This window comes from Bufo gargarizans, chromosome 3 (genome assembly GCF_014858855.1).
Source record: "Bufo gargarizans isolate SCDJY-AF-19 chromosome 3, ASM1485885v1, whole genome shotgun sequence".
In the NCBI taxonomy this organism is placed as follows: domain Eukaryota; kingdom Metazoa; phylum Chordata; class Amphibia; order Anura; family Bufonidae; genus Bufo; species Bufo gargarizans.
Window position 1 is genome coordinate 596,553,125 of NC_058082.1, and position 12,218 is coordinate 596,565,342.

Here is a 12,218-nt window from a genome sequence, read left to right on the forward strand (position 1 = left end):
AATGAGCAAACTGCAAAGAAATTTTCATATTTTTTAATCGCTTATAGGTTAAAATTAAACATTTAAAAACCTCATATATAAGATCATTTATGAGCCTTAAAATGATGATATTAAATAAAAAAGTTAAAAAAAATATAAAAAATATAAAAGTTTAAATCACCCCCCTTTTCGTATAATTAAAATAAAAATACCTAAATAACAATAAATATAAACATCCTGGGTATCACCGCGACTGAAAACTCCCATAAAATGAAAATCTAAAAAAAAAATCCAATACGGCGAATGGCGTAACGGAAAAAAAAGGGTCAAAATGGCAGATTTGCCATTTTTTCATTGCTTCTCTTACCCAAAAAAAATAAAATTTAATGTGATCCAAAAGTCATGCACACTCCAAAATGGTATCAAAACTATGAATTGTCCCGCAAAAAAATGAGCCACTAAACAGCTCAGTAGACATAATTACAAAAAAGTTGTGGGGGTCAGAATATGGTGATGTAAAAAAATAAATAAAAAAATTCTCAAAGTTTACATATATATTTACACAAAAATAACCTATACATATAGGGTATCGTTGTAATCGTACTGACCCAGAGAATGAAGGGGATGGGTCAGTTTTGCCATAAACAAAACGCTTTGGGAACAAAACCCGTAAAACGGTGGTGGAATTACTTTTTATTTCCAATTTCACCCCATTTGGAATTTTTTTCCCACTACATTTTATGCCATAATTAATGGTGGTATTAGAAAGTACAATTTGTCCCGCAAACAAATAAGCCTTCATACAGCTATGTGACTGAAACTATAAAAAAACTATGGCTCACGGAATATAGGGAAGAAAAATGAAAACACGAAAACAAAAAACAAAAAAACCTCTGGTATCCTAAGGGTTAAGAGTATTGAGCAATCCAGCTAACAAAACCAAGTACAAACTGACACTACTAACCACACACCCAAAACAAATACATTATAAGGAAACTGCATTTTTTGCATTTTTTTATCTTTTATATACGCGAGAGCTCCGCATTTAAAAGGGATAGTGTCCATGAAATAGATTGTATGAACTTTGTTTTTAGTTATTTATGTAAATGTAAAGGCTGTTTTTCATGCATTGGATTTTATATTATGTATAAGATTTAGTAAAAGAACATGCAAATTACTATGAGCCAGCCATTTTTTCATTATTATTTGGGTCTGTATTAACACTGAATGGTGGTCAGTGAGCCGGGCTCCAGAGTAACTGGTGGGCATCCTTCTAGACTCTTAGTTTTGTAAAATAAACAATTTACATAAAGATACTACTTTACAATAGTTAGTTACATAAACACAGTTACTTGTTGCATATCCCTAAAGTCCCTACCTGCCAGGTACCCATCATCTTTTACATGCGCATGGAGTTATGTATTCCTGTAGCCTTCTCACACAGGCTATGGCTTTTACCCCCTTGAGAATCCTATCTCAAATGCTCAAGACTCTACTCTTGAGTTTCCGTCTTCACTAAATCTAATCTTCCTAAAACCCCAAGACCCCGTCTGGTATTGCTAACCACAGTAATAATTATATCTATATACCAGCATAAATTGTTACTGTCTTATTGCCTATATTCAGATGATACCGGATCCTCGATTCTCCATACTATGTTCTTTGAATCAGTCACTCCCCCTCGTCCATCCGCCTGTTGGCCTCCGTTTAACAGCAATCCAGTCGGAGGTCTTTCCAAATCAGGGAACTCCCCGCTGTCGACGGTGTTCGAACCGGAATCCAATATCTCCTAACACCTCGGTTCATTCTTGGCTGAAGGGCCAACTTTGTTAAAATAATTTTCTTTACCAAGAAAGGATCACGATATCATCTGAATTTATGGTTAAAAGGAGGTAATTTATCTTTGTTCCTATATAAGTAGAGACAACACACTGGCTGGAGGTGCGGCAGATTGTCTGTGGTATATTGTCAAAGTTGAGTTTATATAGACAGACAATCTTAAGACATTGTGAAACTGGTTTGAACAACATATTCACAGTTTGAAAGACCTATGGAAAAAGTTACAGACATTGGGGGCAATTTATTAAAAAAGTGCCCGAGAACAAGATCTGTTCCAGCTGTCCACTGTTATGCTTGTCTCTAGTTTCAGGGTGGCAATGATCTATGTCTCCAGGGCCCCTGACCTCTTTATTGCATAGACCAGGCCCCTGCACATACATCAAGTAATTACAATAAAGTATATTCTAGAAAACACAGAGTAAATTTAAAATTTTCCCAACATTAGTGCAGCATTGCTTGAATGGGAGCAGCGCTGCAGTATAACCCGCCCTGTCCGCTACACAATGGACGGAGCCGTGTGATCCCAGCACTACTTCCACATAGCTGGGTGTGGGGTGTTGGACCCCCACTGATAGGACAGGTGATCAATATCATGAGGAAAAGCCAGCAATATTAAAATACTGGAAACCCCCTTTAAATGCTCTAGATTTACCAAAGCAAATGTTGGAAAGTGTAAATATTATCAAATTATCTCATTAAATAGGATACATGAGATAGGAATACCCCTTTAAGGTGAGCACACATGAGATAGGAATACCCCTTTAAGGTGAGCTTACACCATAAGTAGCTGTGTATGAGCTATAGAAATCCATTTTAACAGTAAAGAATTTGAAAAGCTGCGCGATTTGTGGAATCCATATCTTATTTTATTGGAAGAACATATATACAAATCAACATCTTACAAAAAGTTATATCATCATCTACCGCAAGCCGGGTAATGTGGCCTTATACTGCTCTATGGCCTGTTCAGCTCTCTCATAGCTGAACCACCAGCTGCTTCCTGACTTCTTTCCTTTGGACCATCTCCATAAAGACTTTGGCTTCGTACATCGGCACTGGTTCATCCAGATAAGGCCTAGATTAAAAACAAAACTGGTAAATAGGTGCGGAACAATACAACCCCCTACATATAATGAGCGGTACACACACAGAAATCATAAGGCCCCTTAGACAAGGTCACAGCCCTGGAGTCGTCAACCAAACCATGATTAAACCTTTGAGGATATGGCGATTTTCAGTTTTTTGCGCTTTTGTTTTTTTACTCCCTACCTTCCCAGAACCATAAACGTGCTTGTTTTATGCGGGACTAGTTGCACTTTCTAATGGCATCATTTAATATTGTATTTGATGTAGTGGGAAGCTGGAAAAAAAATTCAAATAGGGTGGAATTGGAAAGAAAATAAAAATACAATTGAGCCATTTTTATATATATTTTTAAAACCTTTTTTTTTACTTTTTAAGCCAACTCCCCCTTCTCGAGGACCTGAATGTGCAATCATTAGATTGCTTCTCATATATACTACTGTGATTTCATTCAGTAGTGTATGGGAAATTTAGAATATTCCAATGCAGCATTCCCTGGAATATACCTGTGATAGGCCTGGTAGTCTGGTACAGGCTCCAGCCTATCACCAGTCACCACCAATGAACAGCTTGCTGATCTCAGCTAAAGGAATCCATTCTGGCCCCGGGAGCACAGCCCTCCTGGGGAAAACCGCCTCAGATGCCATGGTCAATATGTGTGTGTTCTTGCTGCAAAAGAGCATGTACACGAGCAATGTACTGACTTTCAGTTACCTGAATATTCCACCTCCCAGTTTGTCCATAACATCTTTCAAGATATGTGAGAATATAGTTAAGGATATATTTAATTTTGACCAGAAAGAAGATGGCAGTGGTCACTCCACCATTTCGCCTAATTGTATAGTAATACGTCCTCCATTTCCATATGGCATCATAACTAGAAAGAACTATCTTGAATTGTGGTAGACATGAATGTTATATGGGTTTTCTGGGATTGGAAAAAATCCATAGGATGTGTCTGGTGTTGCAGCTCAGTCCCTTTTAAATGAATGGGGTTCAGTGGGCCTCTCCTCTAATCCACCCGGGTTATCAAGCTCTCCCCTCATTCCTCTCTGCTGATCAACAAATTAATTTCAAAATACAGTCCACAAGTTTCGGTGTGCAGTCCACAACCTCCTCCTTACATCTCTGCTCTTATCTGCCACTGCCTTCCAACACATAAACTTCACTCCACAACCTGTCTCCTGTATACATCTCTGTCCCCAAAATGTATCTCCAGGACACAACCTGTACCCTTCATACATCTCTGTCCGAATCTCTCGTTACCTCCCAGAACATAATCTTCGGTCCACAACCTATCTCCTCCATACATTTCTGTCCTGATCTCCCGTTACCTCCTAACACATAATCTCTAGTTGGCAACCTGTCCCATCCATACACATCTGCAATTTCCTAAAATTTAATTTCTGGGCCACAGCTGGAGCTGGTCTCCAAACATCTCTGCCCTAATCTCCCATTACATAATCTCCACTTCATAATCTTTCGCACCCATACTCATCTGCAGTCCACAACCTGTTTCTTCCATACATCACTGCCCTAGTTTCCCGCTACCTTCCATCACATGGTCTTTGGTCCACAACCTGTCTCCTGTATTCATCTCTATCCTAATCTCCTGCTATATCCCAGTTTGCAACCTGTCCCATCCATAGATATCGGACCTAATTTTCCAAAATCTCAACTCTTGTGTTTTCCATACATGTCTGCCTTAATCTACCTCCCCACACTTATCTCCAGGACACAACCTGTTCCCTTCATACATTTCTGACCTCAACTCCAGATACCTCCCAAAACATGATCTTCGGTTAACAACCTTACGGAATTCTAATCTCCCTCTACCTCCCAACAGATAATCTCCAGTTCACAAACTTTCCCATCCATACACATCTGCCCCAATTTCCCAACATGTAATTTCCAGTCCACAACCTGCCTCTTCCATACATTACTGCCCTAATCTCCCACTACCTCCAAAAACACATCATCTCCAATTTGCATCCCTTCCCATCTTGCCTAATTTCCCAAAATGTAATCTCCAGTCCACAACCTGCCTCTTGTACACATTACTGCCCAAATCTCCCATTACCTCACCATACAGTCTCTCATTTTCACAAGACCATCCATCTTCTTTGCTCTTCCAGAGTCTGCTCTTCACCTGCTCCTCATATAGTCATCCAATATTTCTCCCATGCTTCCCCCACACTTTGGGGATCCCTTCCCTAACACATCAGACTCTCTCTCGGTATCCAAACCCGACCTGAAAACCGCCGGTTCAGAAAAGCTTACACTCCACAATAACCTACCTCCTCTACACAACTGTATGACCAACAGCTCTCACCCATTGTCTTGTTTCCTCGTATAAGCCCTCGTGGGCAGGACTCTCTCTCCTGCTGTGGCAGTCTGTCTCTTACAAACCTCATGCTTATAGTACTTAGGATCGGATCAGAATACTTATCAAGAGGATATGGATATTATCATTGTAAAGTACAAAGGATATGAAGATATTTTCCTTGCTGAGAACTTGACAGGTTCCAGGTTTCCTCATTGAGATAAGAAAGCGTTGCTCCCTTTAGGAAGAGAATATTGCTGTCCGGCGGATCAAGCTGCAACCAAATGGGAAAGAAAAGCAAATATTTTATACTGGTGATCATAAAGATTATAAAATATGTGCCAAAACCCTGGTGTAAAATGTGTATCAGGGTCACATGCCACAGAAAACACTGGTTTCATCTTCTGTGGCTCAGGGGCCTTTGAGGTGCAGGGGAGACAAACTGTGTCACCGCTATATGACTGCAGTTTGTGGCTGTACAGTTTCAGAATTTCATTCGTCCATCCATACATCTCGTATCTATCCAGGAACATAGCTGCAGGGGTAGCAGTTGTCGCTAGACCTGATGCCTAATATAGCCCAAAGGCTGCAAAGGAGGTTACCAATATTCAAAATGGCACCTCATAGGTGGGGGCCAATAAGATTCACATTACGCCTCTCTAATATCTTTCCGTCCATCTCTCCATTCCTATCTAGCTGCAGTATATAGTATGTCTGTACCAAATATCATCTGGATTTTTCAGAGTAGTGAATTTCAATGGTTGATCAAAGTAAGTGTTACGGATTTTGCCTGCCGTAGATTTCACCCGCTACATCTCAAAGTATAAAATCCATGGTGGATTTAAAGGGGTTGTCACATGTCAGACAATGTGGGAACATCACTAGGATATGCCCCCATTGTCTTATAGGTGTGGGTCTGCACCTATATCGGGAACGGAGCCCCGCCAAGTGGTGGCTGGAGGACTCCTGTCCGGCCACCACAAAGCGCTCTCCCCATAGAAGTGAATGGGAGCGTACCGCACATGACCGGCCACTGCTCCCATTCATTTCTTTGGGCCCAACGGAAATAGCTAACCCAGAGCTCGGCTATTTTCGGCGGCCCCATGGAAAATGAATGGAGGACGGCTGCGCATTTGCCCTCCACCACTTTCAGAGGGTCCGTTCTCGATATAGGTACAGGTTCTAGCAGTAGGACTCGTACCTATCAGACAATGGGGGCATATCCTGGCGATATGCCCCCTTTGCCTGAAATGGGAATACTCCTTTAAAATCTGTACCACAAGTCAAGTTATGCTGCAGATTTTCTTCTTTTTTTGCAGAGCGAGCGAGAATGACATTTTTAAAAATCTCACATGGCTTTTGCTGGGACTACAATACCCAGCAGATCTGCCACATGCCAGTCTGCTAATCCGCAACCTATCCATCCCATGTGGACATACCCTCATCTTTTCTCATCCTGCCAATTCCCTCTCGTTTGATCCACATGAAATGAAGGAATTAAATGCCCAGACAGTGACTCTGATTACCTGAAGGTACTGCTGTCGGGTTACCCAGTGGCTTCCGACAGCGAGGAGAGAGATGATTTCGTGTTTGTGAGGCAGAAGCGTCGGCTTTGTAGCAGAGTCTCCCGTGTTGTATAGCGTCACTGGGAGAGAGAAAAAAAAAAAAAGAGAATTATCACCAATTAGGAACTGCGGATCCAGATTTACCCATAGTTCTAGAAGACCTGGTTCACACTTGGTCACTTGGTGTACGTGGGTCATAATGCAGCCTTGTAATAGCAAACCAAAGATGCGTCTGGGACCCCCTTCCCCCTCAATTATTTATTATCCCTTTGCAAAGGGGCCGGTGAATAATTTCATCAATTCAGTTAAAGGGGGTTCTCCGGGCTTTTACCATCCTCAGGATAGGTCATCAGTATCAAATCGGCGGGAGTCAATAGTCTTTGCCATAGACAGCAGCAGCGGACAGGAAGAGAGAAGGGAGACGCAGCTGCACGCTCAGTCTCCTCATACAGCGGGGGTGCCAGGTGTTAGACCCTTGCCGATATGATATTAATGACTAATCCTGAGGATAGATCATCAATATTAAAAGCCCGGAGAACCCCTTTAAATTAACGCTCTGTGCCCTAATAGTACGTCACAGCAATGGTGTGGGTTCAGGAGCTGGGCCTCTGCCATCGCTTGTGGGTGCCAGCAGTATTCTACAGCATGCACGCTGTTCTGACTGCTGGGATTGGAGATAACTCAGTAGTGACCACAGGATCATAGGTTAAGCAGAGGGAGAAAGCTCCCTCTGTCCTCCAATCGGCATGTCATTAATGCATGTCACGGTAGGTAAGATAAGGGAAGGAAACAGAACACGACAAGGCAAACAAAACAACTGACTAGGCCCCAAATGCTAGGGAACAAAGGGGTCACCTCCTAGCAATCCCTAAAACACTTTCCCTAAGCTGCTATGCCCATGTGCTCTCGATGGTAGATATGCACATGCCCACGTACCTAAGACTATAACACAATGAACCAAACCCTCAGCTGTAGGGAAGAGGGAAAGAGACACCCAGCTCCTACAACAACCGAAGGAGCTAGCGTCACCCTAGAGGACTAGTAAAAACAGACACAGAAGGAAAAAGGGAAAAGGACTTATCTAGAGATGTGTTGGAGCCAACAATCCACCAAACTTCCAGAGTTCACACAAGGCAGAACTATAACCCGCAAAGGCTATAGGGAGAGGGAGGAATAAATAGCCTCACCAATTACCTAAAGAACAACACCTGGGAGGAGGTGGGATTCAGTTCAAACCCACAACAAAACAAACTGTCAGATCGAGTCACGTGCAGCAACTCTGACAGATCTCCTCAGAACACCCACAGGGCAGGGCGTGACAATGCAATCACATGGTGCTGAGTAATTGTTATTGTGCAGTACCCCAGACCTGGGGGGGATGGCGAGGTGTATGCAATGCTTGTTTTTTATGTAATGTTTTGCCATGTTCCTGTTTACACTGTACCACAGCAGATAAGGTGTGGTTGGCATTAGGAATAGGACTAACTATCCCATTCCTCCCCTCTTGGTAGGAGTGAGCTGGTCCTGCCTTCTGCGAGGAGAGGGAAGTGTTCGCTAGGGCAGTGAGGAAGGACTTCCTATTGCTCCTGCTCCAAGGGGCCAGCATTAGATGCAGCTCATCTGTGAGACCACTAGTCTAGAGAGACTTCAAAAATACTGAACTACAGATATCTTAAAAGCTACAGTGTTAACAGCCAGCAGAGTGACCAGCAACCATAGCTATCCAGGCCCTGCTGCAGGTGAGGGACTACGGCTCAGACACCCATCACATAGATCACATCCGGGCCAGACCAACTCAATGCCTGCACTACACAGTAAATGCCCACAGGCGCAAGTGTCAGCACACAGCTGTTAACCAGAAGTTCAGGAGAGAGACATCAGCAAGATAGTAGTATACCAAAGGTGCTATTAAAGGGCTTCTGTCACCCCACTAAACCGTTTTTTTTTTTTTGGGGTTTACTTATAATCCCTACACTGCGATTTAGGTCTACATAATCTAATTAATCATTTTGGTCCAGTAGATTTTGTTTAAAACGTGCTTTTAAAATATGCAAATTACCTTGCTACCAGCAAGTAGGGCGGCTACTTGCTGGTAGCAGCCGCATCCTCCGATCCTAAAGACGCCCCCTCCGCATGTTGATTGACAGGGACAGGGAACGGGATCGTTCTCTGCTGGCCCTGTTTGCATTCAAAATCTCTCGCCTGCACCGTACCCGTCTTCAATCGGGGCAGGCGCACTGAGAGGCGGCCGCTCGCTCGGCCGCTCCATACTCAATGCGCCTGCGCCGGGTGTAGATGTGACGTCATCGGCGCAGGCGCATTGAGGATGGAGCGGCTGAGCGAGCGGCCGCCTCTCAGTGTGCCTGCGCCGACTGAATACCGTTACGGCGCAGGCGCGAGATCTTGATAGCAGACAGGGCCAGCAGAGGACGATCCCGTTCCCTGGCCCTGTCAATCAACATGCAGAGCGGGCGTCTTTAGGATCGGAGGATGCGGCTGCTACCAGCAAATAGCCGCCCTACTTGCTGGTAGCAAGGTAATTTGCATATTTTAAAAGCACGTTTTAAACAAAATCTACTGGACCAAAATGATTAAATTAGATTATGTAGCCATAAATCGCAGTGTAGGGATTATAAGTAAACAAAAAAAAAAAAAAAAAAGGGTTTAGTGGGGTGACAGAAGCCCTTTAAAAGGGAACATGTCCCCAGTTTTATGGTGTCCTAACTAAGGGCAACATAAATAAGTGACTGATTCGCTTAGCAAAATGCTGGGTCACTGTCTTTAATTGACCCAGTCAATCTGCCAACATCTTGTATTGAAAAGCTCCAGCTGATAATGATGAGTCATGAATATTCATGAGCTCCTGACTCTCCCCGCCCACCTGCTGCTGAATGACAGTTTGTTTCCATAGGAATCAGCAGCAGGTGGGCAGGGGAGTGGCTATAGCTCTGAATTAAATATATGCTGGACTCAATGACATCACGCTGGACTCAAATCAGCTCATTAGCATGCGGCATCTTTGTGTGTATATTATGAGGTAACCATCTGCCACACCAGTAAGTGAATACATCTAAGGTACTTTTTAGTAGTTAATGATTGTATATAATTAGTTAGATTATAATTAGAGATGAGTGAACTTCTGTTTTAAGTTCGGCGTCTAAAGTTCGGGGGCGGGTTAGCGGAGAATCCCGATCTGGAACCGGATATGGATTCCGACTTCCGTTGTGGTCCGTGGTAGCGGAATCAATAATCGGCCATTATTGATTCCGCTACCACGGACCACAACGGAAGTCGGAATCCATATCCGGTTCCAGATCGGGATTCTCCGCTAACCCGCCCCCGAACTTTAGACGCCGAACTTAAAACAGAAGTTCGCTCATCTCTAATTATAATCAAATATCCACATGACAGGTTCCCTTAAAATACAATTTTGCCTACCACCATACTCCATCATTTGGGGATAGAAATTGCACTTTGTCCAAACTACTGATGGATGTACTGGAATTTATCTTTTACTCTTTTATTTATTAAATATTCTTTTATTTTATTTATTTTTTGCACTTATATAGCATTCTATATTCCGCAGCGCTTTACAGACATTCGCATCATGCTGTGGGGCTCACAATCTTCTGGCCTTGTTTCCCAAACTACTTTTCCACTGCACGACTCCATGACACAACATCTCACCAGGGCCACTACCACTCCCATCCTCTGCACCAGCTCCTCAGGGCCTTCTGAAGGGCCTAAGGCCTGCCATGTCCCAGCTGCTATAACATCCTACCTGTCAGAATCACTACAGGAGTAGTGTGTAGTACAAGCAATCAAGAGAATTCAGAGAGGTTCAAAGTCCCCTAAGGTGACTAAAAAAGTGTGAAACACTTGAATAATATTTAAAAATGTGTAAAAATAAAACCCAAAAATATAAAAAAAATTTAACTCCCTTTGCCATTTCATATACTATATACATACTGTAATTGGTCTGTAACAACCTGATCTATTAAATTATTATTATTTAACCCATGTGGTGAACGCTGTAAAAAATCCAATGCCAGAATTGCTGTTTCTTGGTCACCTTGCCCCCCCTCCCCCCTGAAAAAAAAATCAATAAAAAAAAAAATCAATATTTTTTTATTTTATTAAAATGTCAAATAAAAACAGATTGCCCCCCAAAAAATAACACCCAAGACCCTGATATTAAGTGTGTACCAGGGTCAATTGCCACTGAGAATACTGGGGTCATCTCCTGTGGCGCAGGGGCCTTTGAGATGCAGGGGAGACATAGATCGTTGTGAATTTTGCCGGAGGACGGAAAGACTTATGGAACCCGTCTCATGCAGCAAGGAGTGGGAGCGCAATATGCGCAAGTCTCTCTTCCCTTGTTGAAGAGATCGGTGGGAATCTCACGATCAGACCCCCACTGATCAAAACTTTTGCTAAGTCTCTATAACATATCAAAAGCTTTGTGAAAAGTTAGCGACCATTTAAGTACCAGACTGGGCCGTGTCCTTATGGAGTTAAGGAACACAGGTGCACTTTTGAATGGGGTACCACTGACCTCCAGCGTCGATGATGATGTCAAACCCCAGTCCACTGGTCTCTTCCATGCCCTTCTCTATGAGATTAACGTTGCCTTTGGACACATCTACAACACGAGCTGGAAAAAAAAAGACCACACATTTGCGTATTTTGGATGGTATTATTTGCAGAATGAATATTCACCATGGAAGACCTGGTCCGAGTCCTGAATAACCCCCTTTAAACCCCTAGGTTTTAAGAAATGGTGGCCCCTCCTTAGGATAGGCCATCAGTATTCGATTGGTAGGGGTCTCTTGCAGCTTCTTCACCGATTTACACTGCTCCGTACACCAGAACACCATACCATACTTGGTATCACAGCCTCAGCTAACTCAAGTGAATGGGACAAAGCTGAAATGCCCTGCACAAGAGCAGCCATGGCCCCTTTAAACAGCCGATTGGCAGGGGTGGCAATAGTCGGATCTATCTAATAGCTTTAGGCTAGGACATCAGTTTTAAAAACCTTGACAAACCCTAAAGAGATGGTGTCACCTATATTTTTTCTGCCACTTAAGACCAGAGAGCGACAATTTTTTTGTTGTAGATTTTCCGAGTATAAAAAGTAACGACTGGGCACTCACTGACATATTGGCTGATTGAAACCAATTTATTGATACAAATAGATAATGAAACAATAAAAACAATAGGGAATGAAGGGTTATGTAGATTGTGCAAATATAATGCTGTGCAAAAAGCTGAAGATGGATAAACGGTAGCAGCAATCCTATAACATGAAGTCCTCCAACAATCAAGAAAGGCGATCCTTAAAAAACGCACAGTATAACACTACATGTATGTCCTGTAATGTTAACATCCTCTAACAGTGCATAGAGGTGATCCTCAAATAATAAAAG

At 42.7% G+C, this 12,218-nt stretch overlaps 1 protein-coding gene across 2 annotated transcripts in view; it reads right to left on the minus strand.

Moving 5' to 3' along the window:
• Nucleotides 1-2,661: 2,661 nt before the first annotated feature.
• CRYZL1 (crystallin zeta like 1) overlaps nt 2,662-12,218 on the minus strand; it is a 37,303-nt gene continuing 27,746 nt past the window's right edge. The window contains exons 9-13 of one of the 2 annotated variants that reach the window (XM_044284449.1): nt 11,345-11,443; nt 6,751-6,869; nt 5,393-5,498; nt 3,616-3,661; nt 2,662-2,893 (exon numbers count right to left, since the gene is read on the minus strand). In XM_044284449.1, coding sequence (XP_044140384.1) covers nt 2,794-2,893; nt 3,616-3,661; nt 5,393-5,498; nt 6,751-6,869; nt 11,345-11,443 — 470 coding nt within the window. In that variant the 3' untranslated portion in view covers nt 2,662-2,793. Of the gene's footprint in view, nt 2,894-3,615; nt 3,662-5,361; nt 5,499-6,750; nt 6,870-11,344; nt 11,444-12,218 lie in introns of both variants that reach the window. The other variant, XR_006388178.1, reaches the window with a different exon arrangement.